At 37.3% G+C, this 24,893-nt stretch overlaps 1 protein-coding gene across 2 annotated transcripts in view; it reads left to right on the forward strand.

Moving 5' to 3' along the window:
- LOC128026944 (protocadherin-11 X-linked-like) overlaps positions 1-24,893 on the forward strand; it is a 151,364-nt gene that overhangs the window by 46,593 nt on the left and 79,878 nt on the right. For both annotated transcript variants that reach the window (XM_052614235.1, XM_052614234.1), the window contains exon 4: positions 12,055-12,114. In XM_052614235.1, the coding sequence (XP_052470195.1) occupies positions 12,055-12,114 (60 nt within the window). The remainder of the gene's footprint in view (positions 1-12,054; positions 12,115-24,893) is intronic.

The following is a 24,893-nucleotide window of genomic DNA, read 5'->3' on the forward strand; positions in this document are numbered from 1 at the left end:
ATGCAGAAAACAATCAGTGCGCTGCAGTGTTGATGCAAGACTCTTAATTACAATGTTGAATAATGTCAAGCAAATGAATCAAGCCATGCACCTCTCACATCAGCTTTCATCAGGATGGAGAGATACAGGGAGCGCGCTCATTACGCTTGCAGAGTGTGTGGGTCGTCAAACAGGGGGCCGAGGTGATGCTGAAGTGCTCTGTAGGTTAGCTTTTAACTGTTCCACAATTACGGATATAGAGGGAAATATGATAATATTGTTTATACGTTGCGACTGGCAATGGCCGACTTTTTTATTTATTCTTTTAATTGCTCTGTATTTTAATAAGCTCGCCTCTCTTGATCTTGGACAGACACGGTGTTGGCTAGCGCTGTCTTTTCTGAAACAGCTCCATCTGGGAATGAGGATTACATAGTTATTATCTTGGGGGAGGATTAAGGATTTGTGTCTATCACTGGGAGGTGCAGCAAATAAATCTCAACATGCTGTTAATACATTGTCTCTATCAATCCTTTTGTAAAAAAAAAAACAAAAAAAAAAAACACACGTACATGATGGTGATGAGGGGTTTTTGGGTTTACTGCTGCATGTCCTGTTTGGGAGGTGGGATTTATTGCAATAGTGTTTCATTGTCAGACATAATACACTGGATTCTGCTGTTCTGGAGCACTCAAGCTGTAGAGAGATCAGAAAGTAAATTCATTCTTGAAAAACAATGATTGAAAATTGAGAAGAGGATACAGGGTGATACGGCTCCACCGCTGTAATGTTATGAATATATACTGTACGCTTGTATGTGGCATGACAGACGCATTGTTTGAGTATAACCTTAATCCTAAATCAAATTTTGACATATTATTCTGTACGACAGGTTTCCTCATACAAAACTATGACATTATGAAGGGTCAGAGTCAGAAATTAAGCTTCTAAAAAGTATAATGCATTTAAAACCCATTAAAATATGTAAGTACAATGTTTATAAGGCTACATTTATTTAATCAAAAATACTGTAATATTTTTGTAACACCAATATTTATTTTATTTAAAAAAAAAATTAAGTCTAAAATAGCAGTTTTGTATTTTGAAATGTAATTTACTCCTTTGATGTATTCTTCAGCGTCACGTGATCATTCAGCAATCATTCTAATGTGCTGATTTGCTGCTCAATAATTGTTATTTATTATTATTATCAACTTCAAAAATGTGAAAACATGCTTCAACATTCTTTTAATGGATAAATTTTAAAAGAGCAGCATTTATTTGCAATAGAAATCTAAATAATACCAATAAGTCTTCATTGCTGACATTTTTCAACAATTTAATGCATCCTTACTGAATAAATATATGGATTTCTAAAAATAAACAAATGTATCCACACTTTTAAAAGATTGTTAAATGAAATCAATTATTGCTTCACTAAGAGATAATATTTTTAGTTGGATATGATTTTCAGGGGCATTTTTTAATTTTATATATATATATATATATAATAAAAAAAATCCCCCTGAAAATCATATCCAACAAAAAATATTGCACCTAAATAAACAAGTAAATATTTTGGCACTGCTTGGGTCGCAGTTAAACAACTAACCTTTTTCCATCCTTTAGCAATATTTGACATTTGAAATTGTTAACATGAATCAATATAACCATTTGCCCTCAAACATGTCATAGGTTTGTCTACGAACATGTAGACCACAAACGCCCCTGGCCTGAAGTGACCTTTGGTATCACAGCAACCTGATTTGATCTTCTGTGCTGTATGGAAAACCGAAGCCCACAAAGTCTACTCTTATCCTCATCTAAACCTATTAGCTCACCAGGTTACAATCGTAACACTCCTCAAGTAGCGATACAAGTACCACACCTGTTACTGCAGGCTGACCGCCGATTGCTTGCAAATGTGCAATGTATGTTAAAAGCATTGACGTGTAAGTGTGGAAAGCCCTGTTACTAACTGAGCACGCAACCTGATTTGATAACCCTGAGTCGAGCTGTAGGATTAAGAGGAGCATGCTGCTAGAATTAGTTTAATCATCATGAAGGACGTCGCCGTAAATGGAGACGACGTGACATTGTCTTTTCAAACAGCCTCTTTATTAGTGCTGTAATCCAGAGAGATACAGCCTGCCAGCGGTTCCTCTTTGAACGGCTTACCTTTGTTCCATCCACAATTGCCGCCACACGTTTGGTCCGTCCTAAGAGTCCACATCATCACAACAGCCATTTAGATAATTCAGTGTTGTGCAGACAGAGAGAAAATGAAAGAGAAATGAGTGGCAGCAGAGAGAAAGGAGATAATTAGTTGTGAAAAATCTTGGCTTAGTCCATGTAATTCCTGTGGATGTGAGGATTTCATATCATTTAATCAAAAAGCATTGGATTCCTGTCATATCACCTGAAATATCAGCATGATCTACAAAAATTCATGTGCATCATATACAGTTTTAGATATGATTAGGTACCAATGTTTTGAAATATGAAGGCCATTTTTTATCGCCACTGCATTGTCTTAAAAATATTCTGAGGTCTTTATTTTGTTTTTGTGATCAAATCAAAATTTTCAGCACCTTTACTCCAGTCTTAATCTATCTATCTTTGTGGAACCTTCCACCTTTTGTGGAAACCATGAAATGTTATTGTGTATTTCATTTGATGAATAGAAAGTTCAGCATTTACTTGAAATACAAATATTAAGTAGCATACAGTAAGTAGTATGTCCAGTATTAAAAATGATCAGGAACACATTGCACTGATATATAATGGCTTTTTAGTACGCACTGCTTTTGTGTAAAATATATATATTTCTTAAAACGTAATTTATTCCTGTGATGTAAAGCTGAATTTTAAGCATCATTACTCCAAGCTTTAATGTCACTTAATCTTTCAGAAAGAATTCTAAGATGCAGATTTAGTGCTCTTAAAAAGTACTTTATTTTTTTTATTATTATTGTTGAAAGCAGTTGTTCTGCTTAATATTTTGTGAGAACCATGTATACATATATATATATATATATATATATATATATATATATATATATATATATATATATATATATATATATATATATATATATATATTTATTTATTTATTTATTTATTTATTTATTTATTTATTTATTTACGCATTATTGTAATTGATAGAAAGTTCAAAAGAACAGCATTGTTTTGATCCTCAGAAATGTCTAGGTTAACATATCCAACATTAGAAATGACAAGGTGTGCATTGCATTGAAATATAAAACCTTTTTTCTTTTTCCTGTTTTTTTCCGTCACTGCATTGGCACAAAATGTTCTGAGGTCTTAATGATTAGGATTCGTGTTTCTCAACATAAAGATAACTATTTCACCTCTACAGCAACATTTGGACTGAATGCTGTGTAATTCAGTTAACAGCCTGCAATTTGCATATGAGGTTACCAATTATACTTCAAATTTTGACTTCCCTTTTATCCCAGAATTGAATCTCTCAGACATCCAGTGCCCTAATCTGACCACTACGGTGTTAAATGTCACATAACGGCTGTATTTAGAGGCAGTACGTCAACCTGCCAGCATTTGATCACACAGTTGCATCTTTATACCATACTGTGCTTTTTAGCAGCTGAAGAAAGGGAAATGAGAGCAAAGATTTGAAAAGAAGAGAAAATACAAAGAATTATAGCATCATCCAGGATCAGTTTGCTTTTAAAATACACTGTTATTTGTCCATTTGAACCTGACATACATACGACCGCTGTGTTTTCTGTCTCAATCTTATAAGCCAGGCTCGAGTTGTTCCACTGACAGTGGCTTAAGCAACAGACGACTCAACCCAACAATATGCTTATAAACCACTTAGACTCAAAAACAAGAGCCAAAGAAAAGCCTCTGAGTGTTGAAGTGCTCGTATTAAGCATTTTACGAAGCAAAACTTAAATCCATTATGACTTGCTTTAAAGTCAGTGTTATTAAGGCTGAACGCTAAAGCTGGGTCAATCCGAGTTTCTGTGCCACATTTTATCCCAGAATCACAATATTTATAAAGGATGCAGGGAAAATAAAAGTATTGTTTTCTTCACGAATCTCAAATGAATTATGATGAATTATTCAGTGCAACCAAATACCAGTTAACATTTTCAGAAACAAGACATTAAATCACAGCGGAGACTTCGACGCCATTCAGAGAGAGCTGTATCTTGTCCCACACATTCTACTGGATGAGCTCTTTTCTGGAGCAGAGGAGAAGTTAGGCAAAGCTGGTTCTTCTGCTCCTCTACCTCAGAGACCAGGATCAGCAGGCAGAATCCTTTATTTGTCCCAGAGTTGAGTGTGTGAACACTTGGCCTGGTCCCTCGGTGCTGCCAGGATCAGAGATGTGCGTGGCCGTGGTCTCTCTGCTGGCAACACACAAAGCCGGCTTGGAATGACAAATTGGTCTGAGACACCGCCAGGCACATGCCAAGAAACGCTCCCAGAACACACCACACCAAATTGGCAATCTCAACTAAGTTTAGACAAGCTGAACCCACAGGCACACTGAACATATCTGCAGGGCTTGTGTGCGCGCATGACACTATAGGATGTTTGTGCATAATTATGAGGTGCTTTGTTTTTAACGTGTGTGATGCACACATTCATAATGCCTTTTATTTTGAATGGTAAACAGTCTCTGAGGGAGGTGTCCCATTTATTCTTTCTTTTGTTTTTATTCATTATATGGAAAAGCATTTCGGATTCAGCGATTTTTGGTTTTAAAAATAAGGTACTATTTGTTTTCTGATTAACTTATTCAAATCTAATTCAGTACTCATAAAATAATGTAGAGGTTAAGGTTACATCCCATATAGCATTCTGTACGCTTTTCATAAGTGTACTTGCATTATTTGACAAAGATTACATATGTTTCAGTTTACAATGATCTAGTGACGCGGTGGTGCCATGTTCATGTTGCAAAGGCTCCAATTTATTTAGCCAATTTAACTTTAACTTTTAAATTCAATGTGATTCAGTCATCAAATCCTACCATTTTTGTTAATGTTGATTTATGAATTCTAAACAAGTGCAATGGTCTTTTTTTACAATCATTGTTCTTTTAACTTATTAAAATTAGAATGAGACAAATCCTTAATGTCATGCCACTGGCAAACATGCAGGACCAAAACTTCCCTAAAACTTCAACACTGTTCTTTTGGCTCCCTCTCAGGCACATGATATTTTCTTCAGGCAGTGTGAATATAAACTATGTGGTTGTTGTTGTGTTGTTATGTTCTAGTTGTTTTATTCCAGTGTACACTATCCATCCAATACTAAAACTAATTTACAAACCACATATACCAATAGTCCAAATATGGGTAAAAAAAAACATAATTTACCTTTTTTTCCCTCTGTTTTACCATCTATGAATTTAGACTGGATATGAATAACAGGACTTATTTCGGTATATGGCAGCTAGATACTTTGACTGCCTGGTAGGTTTTTGTTTGTTTGTTTGTTTGTTTTTGCCATTAAAATAATATTCGGCCTCTCCTTGATGGTTTGTGCCCGAAACCGTGCTTTATTATGATTTCAGGTGGACCACTCAAACTGAAAGCTTCCATCGCTTGAAGCCGCATTTCGAGTCGTAGTGGATTTTATCTCGAAGAGAGAACAATAAAATGCATTTCTTTTTCTATGTCTGCATAAAATGTATGAGACTCCAGCTCACAGTTCAGGCCTCATATCAGTCACAAACTAAAATTCCCTTTGTTTCTTTTGGGGGGTGGAAGTCCCAAATATGATAAATGTACAGTACGGTCCTCTGATTGTATGGCCGAGGCCGCCGCTAAATTACACTGCTCAGTTTGAGGCTCTGAGCTTTAAATTGCTAATGATCAACTGTGAAGAAGCACTTTGATAGCAGTGCCGGGGGACTGTTGTGTACGGAGCACCCGCTTCACACTGGAAATCCTGTACCATTATGTCAGAAATAAGGGATGTCGAAAATGGTAACAGGAAGAAAGATCCTAAACAGAATAAGTTGCCTAACCCACTCCAAAGGCAGACATGCTGAATGCATAAGTATTACAGCATTAAGTAAGACACATCTGATAACTGCAGTGGGTATTAACCTAGTAGTGTGACTGTTTCATTGTAAACTAGACCTGTTTGATTCTTTTTTACACATCTGTCATCACAATGACATTTTATGTGGTGCCACTGCTGCTATATGATCTACCGAGAAGTTTTTTTTTTCTTCTTCTTCTTCTTTTTTTGGTTTTGTTTTGCAAGATCAAAAAACATGAAAGTCACATGATCGAAAGCATCTGATAATCCTTGAAATACAGATTTAATCCCATAGAGAGAAATGTGGGTGTTGTTGTTGCCTCCTCGTATATCTTTTTTCGGTCCGCTTTTTCATATTACAACGATAACAACAACAACAGAAAGTGTCATAAAAGGAGACAACAAAATCAAGAGCGTGTGAGGGGTGTGCAACTTATTTAACGCTCGGTACTCTTGAGTGTCAGCCAGGAAGTAACAAGTACAAAGTCTCCTAGTGTGTGAGGAGAATGTTACTGGACCAGAGCATCCTCGCTGTGCCAGGCTGCCAGAAAAGCCCTGCTCCTTATTTTGCCTTGGGTGAATGGTGCTCTTGTTTGTGAGTTTAAATGGGAGTCGCCTGAGATTGCGGTGAGTCTTCTCCACCTGGTGCATATCGGAGAAGACAAGTTAATGTGACGACGTCAGACCCTCTCTTTAAGACTGCTTTTAAGGTGAAAGTACTTCGCCACTCGCTCCTGCCAATTCTCAGCCTGAGGTTTTTTTATCTCTTGAGGGATGGCTGAGAGAAAGAGAGTAATAGAATTATTTGCGGGTTCGCTTAGGAACTGTGTTGCCAGCACCATTAATATCAAACAGAAGGCATTAGCACATTTGCAACAATCGATTGGCAATTTTCTTCTCTTTTTTTTTTTTTCTTTTTTTTTGACTTTGCATTTAGCTACCAGACACAAGTTGAATTCAAAATATAGTTACAGTATGATTTCTTTGTTTTTAAAGTCTCTTATGTGCACCGAGGCTGCATTTATTTGAATAAAGTAACAGTAATATTGTAACATATTATTACAATTGAAAATTAACATTTTCTATTTACATCTATTTTAGGCTATGTTTACACTTGTGCATTAAAAAAGCATTACTTTCACTACAGTTATGCCTGTTGTTTACACTATACCCCAGCGTTGTCGACACTCTAAAACGGGGGCTTTCGAAAAACGCTACAGACTCCGTTTTAGTTTGAAAACTCCAGGGTTGCGTTTGGTTTAAATGGACCAAAACAGAGACTTTTGAAAATGATGGCGTGGCTGCCCACATTCACTCCAAATATCTTTGACAACCATGTAAACAATAACGTGCATGTAAAACAGTGAAAACAAAAGTGTAGACGAGGATTGTTTTCATTTTTAAACGTAGTTTTAAAACGAAAACACACTAGTGTAAACGGGGCCTCAGAATGTAATTTATTCCTTGATGCAAAGCTACATTTTCAGCATCGACCTTCAGAAATCATTCTTAGTGTTAAAAAGCAATATAATGTGTTTTTTTGGAAATCATGATATATATCTATTTTTTTTTTATAACTGAATTTTTTGATGAATAGAAAATTCAATCAAACAGCATTTAATTGAAATCATTTGTAACATTATATCGGTCTCATTAAATACTGTTACTGTTACTTTTCTTCAATTCAATGAATCCTTGTGTACTATAAGTATTAGTAGTAGTGTATGTTTTTTTTTTCCAAAAATAAATAAATAAATAATAATAAATAATAATAAATAAGCACCACAACTGTTTTCAACATTGGTAATAATAATAAATGTTTCTTGTGCAGCAAATCAGCATATTAGAATAATTTCTGAAGGATCATTTGACCCTGAAGACTGGAGGAATGATGCTAAAATTAAGCTTTGCATCACAGGAAAAAATTACATTTTAAAATATACTCATAGAAAATACTTATTTGAAATTGTAATGACATTTCACAGTATTACTGTTTTTACTGTATCTATCACATAAATGCAGCCTTGGTGAGTGAGTAAAAGAGACTTTTAAAACATTTAAGTGTCCTATTCATTTCAAAATGTACTTTATCTTCATTTTAAACCAGTAGTGTACATTGTGTCTCTGTCCCTTTCTTTAATTTTCATAATAAATGCACACACGTGCACAACCAGATTAGATTAGCTGTGATGAAATATTCATGCTTTGTATTTAAACCCCTGCAAAGCAGTAATAAATGAACATGATTGCCATGAACTGCTTTGTTTTGCTCAGCTTGTGAATGAAATGTAATTTTTAATGCAGCTAATCCTTTTAAAACACATAGCAGGCTCATTATGGCCTAGAGATACAGTAGTTTCTGTGTGAGAGAGCTATATTTGCTTACCTACTGTAGCTCTGTGTATGTGACAAAATTAGCTTTAACTTTGTTGGCAACCGTAAATACATATATGTTTGTATAAATGGTACACAAGTATAGTCACAGTATCGAGATGGCACTTTTTATACGCAGACAGATGTGGCTGTAGTGCCAAACTCAAATGCAGCATACCTGCACTTCTAACTCTTTACAAAAGTCTAATTGAGACTTCTTCCAGCTCTCAAGACCATTCTAAAAGAAGGGGCTTCACACTGCTTAGCAAATGAGCACACCAGGAGCAAGAAACCTTTGGTGTCTTGATGCACTTGTGGGAGGCTGTCATTTCAAAGAGCACCCCTTTATATAGACTGCACATTGAGTGTCAGTCAGCCTCAACACCGCTGGCGAGGAGATTACTGCTCTTTGCAGCCTACCGCTTGCTCTCTTTCTCTCTCTACTATCATTTGGAAAAGAAAACATTCAGCAGAGTGAAGTGTAGAAATCACTTCCATGGCTTGTTTTGGGAGGGAACAGCAGAGAGGTTTAATATTAGCAATTTGGCATCTCGATAAAAACTAATTTGTCTCTGTACTGTGAAGCAGAGACGTAACACATAATGAGAAGAGATAATACATTTGCCTTCTATCTGGCATTTTCCATCATGTTTATTTGACTGCACTTCACAACCTTGACAAAATCGCATTTCGCTTTCACAAGTTTACTGGCGCTGCATGAATTATGGAAGGAGCTGAGAAGGAGGGAAGATACCAATAAATAATATAATTTTTTTTTTTGTAAAAAATTGACTATTTGAAAATCATTACCTCCAACTGCACTTATTTTATAGATGTATCCGCTCTTCAAAATAACAGCAGAGCATTAAAGTCATCCGCTTTTACCAGTGCAGTTATGTATCATTTGCATAGCCCAGGCTTTCAGTGCAAGGTATAATTTTGCCACACATTGCAGAAAGGCTGTTCAATCGAACACACTAGGTCAACATCGCCTGATAATGGTGCCTGTGTACCTGCAAATGAATAAAGCCCCAGTGGCGTGTGTGTCTGTCGTCTATGTCAGATTTTAATGGGATCATATATTATTTAAACATGCAGGACAAGTTAATACACTCCGTGCAGCATACCTGTCATATTAAATAATTAACCGTGGCTGAGCAAAACATTAAACAGGAAATAAAGCATTAACACAAATGCAGTTTGTCCAGAGAGATTTATCTCCTTCAGTATATGTTTTTGTTTCATAACTTTGGCCCTGTTTATTTAAACAATATGACACCAGCAAAAGGTGTTGTTCTGGATATCAGCATGGCTGTGATTTGGCCGTCAGCATGAAGCCAAAGTAATTGATATTCAGTTCTATATATAGCATGATTTAAAGCTGCGGTAGGTAACTTTTGACGCTCTAGCAGTTAATAAACAGAACTTCTTGCGTCTTGCGGAAGATCATCGTAGCCGGAAATACTTCTCTCTGTTTATGTCTATGAAGAATCACAAAGGTACTGGGTTACTCCGCCGAGGTACCCCCGAAGCAATCTAAAATAGTCAGAATATAAAAACTTATTATAGGTGTACCCTAGTGATTCAGGACAAGCTAAAAACACGGTTTCATGGATGGATTCATGGTGTACTCGCTTATTATATACATTTTTCTACATTTTGAACACAAACAAAGTTACAGACCGCAGCTCTGATTGGTTGTTTCTTAACGGGAGCGGATGAATTTCTGCAAATGGCAATAGGAGCACTGGGAGGAGCCAGAGGAGCTTGATTTTTTCACAGATTATCTGTCTCATATTCTACTGTCAGGACATAATGACAGGTTTAACAAATATGTAAAAAATATATTTTTACAAAAGTTACCTATTGCAGCTTTAATACTACGTTTTATGTAAAGGTTTTAAAAAACAATAAGACAATTCCATTCCAAGTTTTTTTTTTTTTTTTTTTTTTGCAGAATATTTTTCCCTTTCGCCTATGCAATTTTTTCTAAAAGAAACCATGCAACACACAAAAAAGCCGGACTAGAACCCATATATGCTATTATGTGGATCCAAATTTAGCATGGTGAGTCACTGAATCATTTATTCATCTGATTTGTTCGCCTACAATGATTCATTCAGGTGCGAGCCACTGATTCGTTTAACTACATCGATTGATTTCGAAGTGATTCACTGAATCATTCACTCAACCAGAACTAGTAAACACCACTGCTGTGTGTTGCTTGGAGATGTGATAGCTCTGCTTCAGCATTGTTGGTGCAAATTAGAAAAAGCTACCCACAGAATTGTGTCTAAAATGTACATTTCTCAATATTAGCTTAATGTTTATTGAACTGTTGTATGAAATATCACACTCACAATCGTGTTGTGGGTCGGAATAGTGCTGTTGCTCATGGACCAAGTGGCAGAATTGAGTTCAAATTGCTCTGTTCTTAACAGAGACCTTAATAGATGTTTTGATTGACCAAAGTAGAGCAGACACGGGTCAATGCGAGCGATGCTGACAGCGACTCTCCTGAATAAACATGTCATGTCCTCTGAGCTGCCCTTGCAGCCAGGAGGACGTGTGCTTTATTAGTCTCCCCATCCTTCCTAAACCAGCTCTGCTCAAGTTACAATATCATGTATTGTTTAAAACTGGCTCATTAAAGAAAGAACTGTCTCCGGGAGCATAAGAACCTGGTTGGAAAGGGGAAAAAAAATATTCCATAATTGGTCAATTGTGCAAAAAGATGTGAAATCGTGTAACCTATGTCTCTGTAGAGTTTTATCCTTTCACGAGCGGCACAAAACTCTTTTCTATTATCTCAGACGCCTAGGGCTGACCACGCAATGTTTGTCTTTCACCCGACAGCGGGTGTGAAGTGAGGTTACCACACAGCCCATGCTGACTCCTCTAAGTGCTGATGAAATATAGATGTTGAAGTCTGGACCGCTCAATGTTTCATCTCTCTTGGTGATACCATAAGGAAGCCATTAATAGTGTCAGAGAGCATTAGTCTTACAAAAAGAAGATAACTGGATGTAAGAGAATGATTGGCAGCACCTGCTTGGAATCAAGTCTGCGTCCCAAAAATATTAGTGAGAGAAGTTTGTCCCCTGCTGGGCAGGTATTTTTTCCCTCATATGTATGCGAGGTCACTTCAAGATGGTCATTTCCCCCTGTGCTGCCTTTGTCAGTGTGCAGAGGCCCTGCATCATGCATAATCACAAACAGCAGGACCATCTGTTGTTATCTTGTTGACTTACCTACGTGCAACCTCTTTAGTGTTGGTTTTCATGTATCAGTCTGATGTAGCACCATATTTACAATATGCTAATTGGTTAATGAAATCCTGTTTGAGAACCTTTGCATATGTTATGAAGCCTGTGCTATGTGTTACACTCATGTTTTCATCAGTGGATGCAGAAATAGGCTTGTATGGAGAAGGTTTGCCGTAACCCATATGTTGGCGGTATATTCCACCAGTGCAGATTGATGACCTTAACCTTTATTCACTCAATTGGCTTTTCCATTTCTTCAGAATAAGTGTAAGCAATAGGTCACTTTGTTCCCCCTTATTACGAAACATGCAATTCATAGGAACTGCGCTTCAATGTAATAGTTTTATTTGAACTAAAATAACTAACAAGGAGTGATTTGTTTTTCTTCTAGAACCAGAGCCAGACTCCGGATAAAACATTCCCTGTTGTCCCAGCCATGTGCCCCCACAAGGTAAGTCACTGTCTTACTAATGGGTCTGCCTGTTAGAGGCATTGTATTTTCAATGTGTGATAAAGGTGTTACAGTTTGTTGCACCTCTGTGAATCGGTGGTTATAAACTGGTAGATCACAAGCCCAGAATTTGTCTTTTCTAATAGCAAACAGAAGGGAAAAACAATTTGATAATGTGTCCTTTTTAATTGATGTCGCAGACTGAGCTTTTTGCTGTCTTTTTGTTGTTAATTTCTCTAGATCAAATATTTCTTTACCGCAAACAATGTCAATGTCATGGGTTAGATGGCCAGGGTGTCCATGAACTGATAAAAAGCATCTACCAAATGCATAGATGTAAATTACCTCGTCAAGTTAGGCAAATAGCAACATGGACATGTTGAGTTATATGCTCTTGTCCACAAAACTGCACCAGGTAAATATAAAATATTCTGGATGAGCTGAGAAGCATTTTTATTTTACTTTATTATTATTATTTTATTATTATTTTGTACACGTTATTGTCAACAATAATTGGTACTTGTAGCTTTTAAAATTAATAAAATGAATTTTAGTCTTTGTTGTTTCATTTCATATTTTTCTATTTGAAAAAATGGATATTAATTTTGAGATTTGGTAAAGCTTTAATTTAACGGTGTTACTAAATTATTAATATTAAAGTATTAATATTAAATGAATGTTATAATAAGTAAATGCATATTAAGTATATGTAAAACTGAGCATGCACAATTAAAAGTCCAGTATTGATATACATCAGATATTCACTGATACAGATCTGATATGATAATATGATACCAATAAATCATGCATCACACACATACACACACACACACACACACACACACACACACACACACAAAACAAAGGTATATTCACTCTTGGTTCCTAGTTATATTAACCAATTTAGGAAATTAATAAAGGTTAATCATGATTTTATGAACTTTTTAATTATTATTTTTATATATATAATTGGTGCTTATGTATCATGGACATTTGTATCTGAGAGATCATTTTATTCTGTAAATATTTTGAAATGTATTTAGTTTTTTGCTTAAATATGTTGAAATAGGAAAATATATATATATTTCTCCACGCTGCCATGTACCAGAGCAAGGAGGCATGGCAGCAGAAATTTCCTTTTTATGGTGTCTTATCTCAGGTTGGAAACCAGGTCCTGAATTAAACCCTAGTATTGTTACAAGATTCCAAATTATCAATGATTTCATGACTTTTGGGCTCATGATTTACCAAAACAGTGACAAGAATCAGTTGAATTCTTTATGCAGATGAACAAAAAGAAAGTACATTTCCTACTTGAAAGCTGGCTGCCTCTTGGCTTTTTCACACAGCATACTGTATGTGTGTGTGAGAAACGCTATAATGTGTTATATTGCCAAACCTCGCGCTACTGTCAGTCCACTAACCCCAAATGTGCCAAAGTACTCATTTCCTTTTCTGGTTGACTGGGTGGGTCAAGAGTAAATACCTCGCAGAAAAGTCTCTGGAAGTCAGACACTGGTACTTCCGACAGCATGTCAGCAAGCGATTCAGTTCAGCATCCCTTAATATACAGAATACCATCAAAAGGGATTCGAAGCTGTAAGAGAAAGCGGCAAAATATGTATACAAATCACCCTGGTGCTCATTATGAGATGTATGAAAAAGGAAATCAGCTTTGTCCTGAACCTCTCGGCACCAAACATGGCTCTAATTGCTGACCTGTCCTTCACACGAGCCTGCGTGCTTCACCCCTGTCGAGATCACCTCTAATAACACGTTCTACACAGTGCTGATGCGCTCGAACTCACCTGCTCGACACCCAGGCTGCAGCGTTTTGTCCTTGAAATGTAGAGAGCATTGCAATTCCCATGTTGCTGTCAGCTCCCCTCGAAACAGCTGATTTGGATGGAGGTAATGAAGGGATGCGACCGATTTGTGATGGCGTTAACGTTTCCCACGACCAGCAGAACATAATCTCTGTCTTGTCTTTTCCCATTAGTGCCTTTGATCTGCACAAACCAATATGCAAAGAAAGCAATAGGGTAGTGGAGTAATTTGGCGTCACTCAGCACCGAATGAAAGTATAATGGCTAAACGGTTAGATATGATTTCTATAATAGGAATGTCGTACTGTGTGGCACTAAGACTGGTACTATTTTCTTTGCTGGTATTGTTATGCATTCACAATGAAAAGGAGCTAATGAACAGAGAGCTTTTAAAGGATAGGGGAAGGGAAGGAAGGGAAGGATGGCGGGAGAATGAGAGAGCGAAGCTGAGGGGGGTGAAGAGAACACTAAGTATACATAATTGCTGCTTGACACATTGGCCAAATTCTGCTGTGCCAGGATTGCAGTGAAGATGATTAACGGCTGTCCGTGTGGGTGGGCATCTTGGTCACCCAGGGCTTCTAGTTTCCATAGCAATTGTACTCCAAAGGCCATACATTACGTTGTGAGAGTGCCTGAGGCCTGAGCATTGTTAAATTCCACAATAATATCTTACATTATGCGTTGGTCCACTCAGCGGTAATTCATTCCAGCCACTGCGATTCACAATAGGTCAGTAGTGAAAGTGGAGAGAGTCCCAATTTCAGACCGCCTATCAGAACGTGAAGGATGGCACATCTCGATGCTTAACGTTGATCAAGTGGCCCCGACTTGACGGAAAGGGATCATTTGTCTGACATTACAGTAGGCACGTCTGTTCTGCCGATCAGATGGACTGATATTTTGCAGGTATTTAAACGGCATTCATAAAGGCTTCAAGTTAACCCTAGTAGGCACCACGTCGAAGAGCCTCCCTGTCGAGCTGCCAAAGTAGATGGCAGATGGAGTGCAGAATTTGACCCTTTCCTCCCTGAGCGTGATGCATCCAAAACCCTGGCGCAAGCCGCCTGATCTGATCATGGTACAAACACAGACACATATTTCATCTTTCTCCATGACGTCACGTCCTCCAGTTCCCCTGCCACTCAGAAATTTGCCTTTGTGACCGCGCACTCCTCTGCATCCTACTCTAAATGGTGTTTTGAACTTGGGGGAACCGGTGGTGAATAAGCACATCTTAAAAATGATTCATACTAGATAATATATGGAAATCCCTCCAGCCATGCAACAACAGGCTAGTCATGCAGCAATTAAGCCACATAGCATGCAAAACTCAAGGCAGCGTGCTCTGCGTTAGAGGCTCTACTCACATACTGTGCATGCGGCATTCAGGAGGAAGTAGGTGTGATGCTGGAAGACAAACAGCAAAATGCCCGAACCCATACCACCGTCTCAGCATGGTGCCTGAGGATGCTTTTGCAGACATCTTTAGACAAACATGTAGTAGATCTGGAAAAACTCACAATTGGAAAGGTCAGTTGTGACCTCTGGGTGCAGGGCTATGCTGAGCCTGTCACTAGCAAGCACAGCATGTTCATGTCAAACAGAGAAAAGGTGCACCGGCCCCCTCACTCTCCAAATCTGCCGTGCATCATGTTGCGAGTGCATGCATCTGTATTGAGGATATCTATAGCTGTTTTGATTCATCAGGTTTGTCGGGAACTGAGAAAAGGTTCTTATTCAAATTATTATTTTAATAAAACATGTACAGCACAACCAGTATTGTCTTCTAAACAAATGACTTGAATGAACAGCTCTCTTCCACCTTCAATACCACGACTGAGGTGAGACCCTTGAGCAAGGCACCAAACCCCCGACTGCTCCATGGGCGCCACAGTTCACTACTCACTGCTGTGTGTGTCTGCACTTGGGCACCATACTTGGCCACTCATTACGTCACTTAATCCCCAACACCCCCCCCCCCACACACACACACACACGCACACACACACACACTTTTGAAATCAAGAGGTTACATGGTTAAATTCCTAATTCAATTCCTAATCATCAGGTGATCAGATTGTTTTTTAAGCACTTAGCCTAGATATGGTAACATATCTAGGCTAATTTCTATTTCAGAAAAAGGATTGTGGTCCTCCATTCGGTTTGTTCTGCTCCTGCACTTGGCTGTAATTACAAAAGCAGTGTTAATATGGTGTCTCTTTAATTGGCAGACTTGTTGGTTTTTTACAGCCATATTAAAGTGGGGTCTGTGCACAGGGTACCACATTTATAGACTTGTCCCTCACAAGGTCCTCTGGCTGTGGTTGACCCGACTAATGAAGAGATGAGAGGAATACAACCCTCTGGAATTACAGTCGTAAACCCACTCGGATCGGATGATTAATGGCATCAGAAAAAGATTAATTTGTCCCATTTTTCACACACTTTTCAATATTAATCAGTCACACTTAAAAGGAACTAATTTTTCCCCCTCTTGTAACCACAAAGAGCATGGCTTTCTCTGAAACTATGGCAGATTTCCTGCTCCCCTAGTTAAACCAATCAGGGATTTTGCCACATGCTGTCCAATCAATTAAGTCAAATGTGTGTGCAGCCCTTTGCTATAGAATCATTTATCAAATCAGCGGAGGTGGCAGAGTGCAGTTACCCAGGAGTCTGAGGCTCTTGACTCCCGTCCACATGGAAATCTGCTCAGCGTTCGGATTCAGGCATTCCTGGTGTCCTCCATCCCATTAATGGGGTGTCATTGTGTGCACTGGATTTAATTCAGCTAGGGTCCAAAGGCTTTTTTCCATGCATTAGCCTCTTGACTACATAGTTTAACCTCTTAATTTTTTGAAAGCTCTGCCCAGAGAAAGCTCGATATTATATAACAGAAAGGCAGCCATTAGGATTCAAATGATTTGCTTTTTGCTGTTGCTTGGTTATTGCATTTAACGTTACACGATACACAACCACATTCAGCGTGACATAGAGGCATCAAGCATAATCTGGTTTTCTGCCATTATTGTGTAATTTGTGATCGGAAGTGAAAGAATCCCGAGTTCTTCAGGTGGAGGTAATTTGCTGATTGTGCTGTATGGAGAAGTAGTTTGGCACTGAGGGGTCATTTAGTTCATATATTGCACTTTTTAATAATGCTTTCATGTTTCTTTGTTCTCATGGCTCTCAGAGGAACTCCTGGCGAAAACTTAAACCTCACCTGATTTCCTTCTGAGGCAAGTCTTATTTAGATCAGGCAAAAGCAGGAAATTTAGAGATGCAAAAGATTCTATTTTGTGAGATGGATTATTTGAAAGCCTTTAAATGAGCAATGCTTTGTTTGATTATTAACTATTATATTTTTTTTTAATATAAGCTATTTATGATTTTTACAGTTGTGCTATACTCAATCCTTATCCACACAGCGGTGTGAAGTACATGAATAATTATTCAACACACAAAGTGTAATTTTAACTGAATTCTTTAACATAATTACAAATTTTTTATCAAATTGACAAAATTTTTACTTTTTTTATTATCAGGATTTGAAATACGTCCACTTGATTCAGTCTGATCCCCTTACTATTCATGAGTATTTGTATATGTTATTTACATAAAGTTTGTAACTTTTGGATATATATGAAACACACTTATGGACGTGTTGGCAGCATCTAAAATAGCACAGATTTAGAAACAGAAACATCTTACAAATACTTTCAATTCATATTATGTGGATATTTAATACGATTTTAATATCAACTTAAAGCTACCACTTTCCATAAACATGTAACAGGCAGATAAATGCGCAGTGACTTTTAATTATTAACTTTAAAACAGCCTGTGAAAATATCAAGTGCAGCATTTTTACTTAAATGTGTTTGACACTTTTGAGTTGAATTTTGACACAGTTCCTATAATGTCACTGTTAATCTGTACTTTTGACACCACTGCTTATTATGAATCTGTGTTGTATAATAAATTGAGATTACTGGGAGCCGTCCACATTTTATACTATTTAAAGTGCTTTTTATGTAACGAACACTTGATGTACCCCATGAACCTCTATATAAATGAGTTTCCAGCCATAAACAAGGTCTAGTTCGGTTAGAAGATGTGCAAAGAATAAACATACTGAGCTCAATCAAAACTCAATTGAAGTATAGGACTCCAAGATAATGCAAGAGTTGTTTCAGTCCCAGGATTCTCATCTGATCTTCCGTACTGATCAAAGTCATTCAACTAGAGTGCTAAATATTTCAGTAAGAATAAAAAACAGTGTGGGATGATCACATGATTCATTTCTAAGCTCTAAATTGGTCTTTTCTCTGTATTTAATCTGCAAATAAGAGGTCTTCAGACAATGTTATCCCACTAAAGTGCAATTAATCGATTATTTGAATCTGTGATTTGTGCAGCTCCACATTTCATCGTGTCCTGTTTTGACAAGGAAATCAATTTTCATATTCAGGAAAAAATAATAATAATAATAAAAACATCTGTAGCTTTTATTGCACATGCTTTCCCCACATTTATGGTTATAAGGTATTCCCTATAATGCAGTATAATGATCCACCCATGGAAGGTAGTAATTTTCCTGATGTAGGGTGAGATGCTAATGAGCCTGTGTAACACGCGGCTATAGGGGTAGTGCTGTATCTTTACAGTGAGTGGCTAAGCATAGGGAGCATGAAGAATCTCCCATAAGCTTAAAAGCAAAATGAATGCCTCTCACCTTAGTGCAACCTTTCCCTCCCTCTCCTCTTCATTTTGTTATTCATATGACTCTCACTGTCAAGTTTGGCAATAATTTGGATATTATTCTTAAATACGTTCCCAGCCCCATTCCGAGAGGCACCAAGGGGAATAGACAAGGGAATAGTTAAAGGTGATTATTATTTTTATTTTTATTTATTTATTTATTTTTGCAGCGACGATTGATCTTGTTTAAAATGTAAAATATAGGACTTTCAGAGACCCTCTGTCTGGTCTACATATAGCAGTTTTTGTAGGGGAAGGGCTGGAGGAAAATGTGATGGTATGATAATCATTAAACGGATATACGTACTATGAGAGCAGGAATATTATTCAAAAGAATATTAAATTTGCTCCAAATACATGCGTTGTGGGAAGGAGAAATAAGACTCATTGGCCTCTGCTCCTCTAATCCAGAGCTGCTTCTCACATACAGCAAAGAGCTTGATAATAAGATATTTACTTGGGGTTTGTTCTCTAAAGGTCCATATGGGGCTTACAGGTCTTGAAGCAGTCAGCTTGACACTCAATATAAACAAGCTCTGGAAGATTTCAGACTGAATCAAGCGCTGGAGATTTCTAACACTGTTCACTGTGACAACATATGCTGCGTTTGATAGCTATAGCCAGAAAACAGTGAGAGGTCTGGAATAGAAATAATGTTGGGTTTGCTCCCTTGTTACACTGGTTGATGACATAGACTATATTTTCAGTCACGGGCCTGTTTTAATAGGGCATTTTTCATGTGCAGATGTGCACTGTTATTGACGGTTAAATTTTGTATCGTGTTTGTTCTCATGCATTATTAATATCTTGTTAGTCATAAATATAAACAGTTTTTGTCATGGCTGGAAAACTGTCTGTCACTGATGTTAAGGAAAATCCATTATTCCATCACCCTCGAATAATTTACTACCTGTATCATTCACTTTCTTACATGGAATGCAAAAGGAGATGTTTACCAGAATGTCCAAGCTGCTCTTTTCCATAAAATGTAAATAAAGAGTGGCCACAAATGTCAAGCCTCCTTTCCATTATCTCCAGCATTTACATTTCAGCTACTAATAGAAGTAGCACTGAACTTTCAAACTGTCCGTAAAGTTTGAAAGTATATATATATATATATATATATATATATTATTTTACTCAAAATTATATTTTTTTACATTTTGATAACATTTCCATTTTACAGAAATGTTGTTTCAAACAAGTTTTATTTAAAAAATGTTGGTAATTATCGGCTCATGCTCTTACTTTTGATTACAGTACATGACAACCGGTCTGTCGGTAGCTTACCTATATATACTATAACTTGTGTAATGTATGTTTCAGTTTCATATGGAAATACACATTGATTATGTTTACATGCAGCCAATAACCCATTCAAAACCAGGATATTAGCAATAACCCGGTCGCGCACGGCCATGTAAACACCGGCAAAAACCGGGATATTATACCTGGGGTACCCCTTTTCTAACCCGAATATTTGGTCTTGTCAACGCGTTTCGGCATATCCCCATCCAAATGTGTGTTCTGCGCATGTTCTATTCGCAAGGAATCTTGGTCTTTTGAGTCTTTGGATACAGGAAGAAGAATCGGAAATGACGCATATTGCGTCTTACGCCCAGACGCTAACCGTGCGTCGCTGTTTACATCGGGATATTGGCGACTGATTACACATTCCATGTATACAGGAGTAACTCTCTCTGCTCACGAATGTAAACGGGTTATCCCGAATGTTTCAGAAACCCAAATAGTGACCTTAACCCGATCATAACCCGAATTTTAACAGCATGTAAACGTAGTCACTGATGTTCATTCACTTGGCAGTTTGTTTCTTTTCAACTATATTTTGTATTTTGTAACTACTGTTAGAACGTGTTGGGTTTTTTTTTTGTTTTTTTTGTTTTTTTGTTTTTTTGTTTTTTTAGTGGACACACTCTGCCTTCTGTAAAATGTTGCTACCTCTTAGCTCTCAGGATGTAAAGGAATATCCTCCAAAGTCGAGGCTTTTGCAAGCACATCAATCCAAGAACATTTTCAAAATATCAGATAGTGTCTGTAATACCGCTGCCATGTGCTTAGTGTTCCTGGAGTAGAAAATCCATATTGAAAGGCCAACATGGGAATCTTTTTATGAAGTGATTTGACTGCAAACAGAATTTCCACTTTAATATTTTGTACGGCTTGATCCCTGCGGTTTTTACCTCACCCTTTTGGTGAATCACAAACCAAAAAAAGAAAGAAAAAGAAAAATGTACAGTAGTTTACAAGTCAAGTCAGTCAAGCCCAGGAACTGTTTTACATGTTTTGTTTTGTTGTTGTTCTTGTTAAAGTTGTTGTTGTTGTTTTTTTTTGTTTGTTTTTTTTTCTGTTCTTATCCTTGGTTGCCCTTCTCAGCTTATAAAGCCTTTTACATTATTTATTTATTTATTTATGTATTATTATTATTTTTACTGTTTATTACTTTAGTTTTATTTCATTTTATTGTGAAGATAAAACCCATGACCTTGTCTTTCTCTTTTCAGCTTTATGAGTTGCAGTCTCATCTCTCTGCAGTTTTTCATAAAGACTGTGTGCAATCAAAGCACAAAATTCTCAGATAGGCCTCCCCTCGTTTGTAGTATTTAAAAGCCTCTAGACAGGCCTTTCCTGACAACCGCAATTATGTTTCTGTAGAAAAGAACTCAAATTATAAGAAAAGACCTGTTCAGAGACTAGGAAGGTCCATGAATACTTGAAATGCAGCACATGGATAACTGTTATTGAGTTAATTAGTCTGGGCTTATTAGGTTCTCCCCTTCAGTCTTTCTCTCTCGGTAAAAATTACTTAAGTCCACCATGGGTATGCATCTTTTCCCTCAGTTTGAAATCAATCTTGACAATCAATAACCATCGCTATTAATGTTAGAGAAGGCAAAGCCGAGTCAATACCTTTAAGTGTATCAAAAGTGTAAATAAACACTTGAGAGGCTCATATGTAAAAAAGTGAGAGTCGTCGTTCCTTAAATTGGCAGCGATTAAACTTAAGCATTTATGCATTCATAAAGCTTTTTAATTACACACTTTTAGCCTTAGAGTATAAACAGACATGGATTTTATGGAAATCTGCAGTAATGCAGCAAAATACCTAGTCTGTCTAGACTTAATATGAATATATATATATATATATATATATATATATATATATATATATATATATATATATATATATATATATATATATATATATATATATAAAATTGTTTTTATTTATTTATTTATTTTATTTGAAGAGTAAATATTAGATATTGCGATTCCTTTAATATTTAAAATGCAAAATGTCCTGCTTTTGTTAGATGATCCATCATATGGAATCTTTAAATGAAAATTACCATCTGTATTTGCACAAAAACAACAACAAAAAGGCAAATATGACACCTGCAGGTTCGCTGCAGTTGGTCATCATATTTATGGAAACACCTAGATCCATATGGTGCCCATATGCTTAAATATGATTCAGATGAAACCTGTGTGGGGTTTCCGCTGTGTTCACAAACTTATCCAGTATCATTAATCAGTCACCATCAGGTGTCTTGTTTGCCAGGCAAGGCCTAAGTGACAGTGATAAGTGATCTTCCTCTTGTTCCAGCATGAGTCCTAATACAGTGGGCTTTTCACATTATCAGCCACAGACAAAGACAGTGCCACCCCGAATGAACGGAAGTGTCTAGTTGTTCAACAAGTGAACAGTCCAAACCATTAACAATCTAAATGTCATGCTGAAGACGTTAACATTGAAGGCTGATGCAGATATTAGGTCCTTACTTTTCCCATCGTCCGCCCGTCAAAGCTTGAAGCTCAAACAACCTTCCGACTATCTCTTTCCACATTGTGCTGCAATGACAGAAGCCAGGTGTTTGGTGAGAACAAAAGTAGTTTTGACCTTTGGCCTGATGAGGGATTTAAGGAAGTGTGGAGGGCAGAGTAATAGACTGATGGGTAGTTAAACGTGGACTCCAAATGGTTCTTCTCATGGGTGCAAAAATATTAACTTGGAATCAGCTGCCAAATCTCTTTCTGGCTTCTCTTGCATTTTTCCTCTCTCTATCAAAGGCAGTCTTTTTCGTTTGATAATGCCTTTACTTAATGTATAACTAAAGAATAGAATCAAAAAGTTGTTTCTTCAAAAACTAGATCCTGTTTCATCTTGAGCCTTCAGACTAATGCAATCAATAAGATATAATTATTAAGTTAACTCCAACAATGTAATTGAAGATGTCCTTTAACTCCACCTACATTCTAGGGAGCGCTTCAGAAAATTCGCTTTGAATTTGCTTGAAAGTACATGATTGAATTTTAATGCATAATTAAATCAAGCAGTAAATCAATTCATCCCCCTCTGAAAATGAGAATTCAACTCTTCCAAGCATCAGAAGCCAATTATGATGAAGTTATTATCATAGAGTCATATAATGGCACCAAATGACTGCATTGGCACCAAATCGGCGCTCTGTGCTGCAAAATTGCAGGTACAACATTGAGTTTGTGTTGGCGCACATGCATTTCCATCTATTTCACTCAAATAAAGATGGCAGTTTACCCACACAAAAACTCTGGGGGGGACTTAGACTGCTCTCTTGATGAAGAACCAGATCAAACTGGTCTAATTTCCTAAATTAATCCTCCAGAACTATTACCAGCGAGCCCAGCCTCTGCATAATGTGATGGGCAAAGGGAACATTGATGAACTTTTTTAATTATTACTCCTCTTGGGAATTTGACATACTGTACCAATACAGGGATCCACTCCATCAGGCTCTGCACTGTTTTCCATCTCCTTTTTAATTCACCCAATTTGTCGGTGCAAATGAAACACTGAAAGGTTAGAGTGTGGAGTAATTAACAGCACAGGGCCTAATGAAATCAGGAGGGGATGGCGTGTACCGTGAGGATCAATACAGGTCTCTAAGTGTGAGTTGGGCAGGAATTGTTCAGGGAAATAAGGAGCACTTAATAGTAATAAGTTGATGAAAAGGCAACAAACCTGCATGTGTTAAATGAGAATCTGTTGGAACACAGATAGAGGTGTCACTAGAAGGTGGCAACATATCAAACTGCGATCATGTGGCGACGTGTTGAGCTATGCTTACGTGTTCTCAGCTAATCAACAGAAATGGATGCACCGTGCCTTGGGTTTTAAACCGACGAAGAATGAAATGAAACTGTCAAAGGGCGGCGTATTTATTGATATTCTAATATGAGACTAATATGCAAAGTATTTTTGTGTTTGTCCTGGTATTGGAGGAACAGATGCTAGTTGTAAATATGTGCAGCTCTCCGCGCATTCCTGAAGCAAGAAGAAGAATTAATCACATGAATACTTCCACTTTAAACTCCTGCTGTCTCAGACATTAATGAGCAGCGCAGGATTGATCATTTCACATCTTGCGCACCATTTTCCCATAGTGGGAGCGAAATCTGCAGTGGCGATGTGCCAAAACACACTTAACAAAACTGGGCAGTGTTGACCTTTAAAAGTGTGAGGAAAACATCTTTAAACACAATGTGAAATGATAAACGGGTGGCTGGAGCTAGTTATCACTATTTTTACTTCAGTGAATATTTCTCAGGGTACATTAGAGGATAAGTTCTGGAAGTCGCATTTTATGGCGTAATATAATCTATCTATCTATCTAGAATATTTTTAGTGAACAAAACTCTTTTTGAATATCTTAGTCAATGCCGAGTTTTACTCACAAATTAAATATTTGTATTATTTATAGTTATAGATATCGGATATTTGCGTTAAGAGCATTTAGGTTGATCGAGTCAGGCAATTATGTAGCATGTCAAAATAGCATCTGCCTGTTAGCAGTGCAATTTATGCAAATAGAAATGGCGACGAGATTGCTGGGATTGGTGAAATGCCTTGAACTTCCTCTTCAGATGGTTTCTACATAATTGCATCTGAGGGAGAAATCATCATGTGATACCGAGTGTCAACCACTTCCCCCCATTAGTCCGCATATGCCCAATTACAGTTTATGATGTTGCTATGTTTGGAGGTGGGCATATGCTTCAACTATACGTGTCTACGCGAGTGGGCGGTTGTGCACATGCTTCAGTGGAACAAGGTGCAGTGAGATATTACACATTGAAAGCTGCGCTGTATTTCACCGAATACAGGCACATAAACAAGGCTCCCTGGGCAAC

This window comes from Carassius gibelio, chromosome A14 (genome assembly GCF_023724105.1).
Source record: "Carassius gibelio isolate Cgi1373 ecotype wild population from Czech Republic chromosome A14, carGib1.2-hapl.c, whole genome shotgun sequence".
NCBI classification, from domain to species: domain Eukaryota; kingdom Metazoa; phylum Chordata; class Actinopteri; order Cypriniformes; family Cyprinidae; genus Carassius; species Carassius gibelio.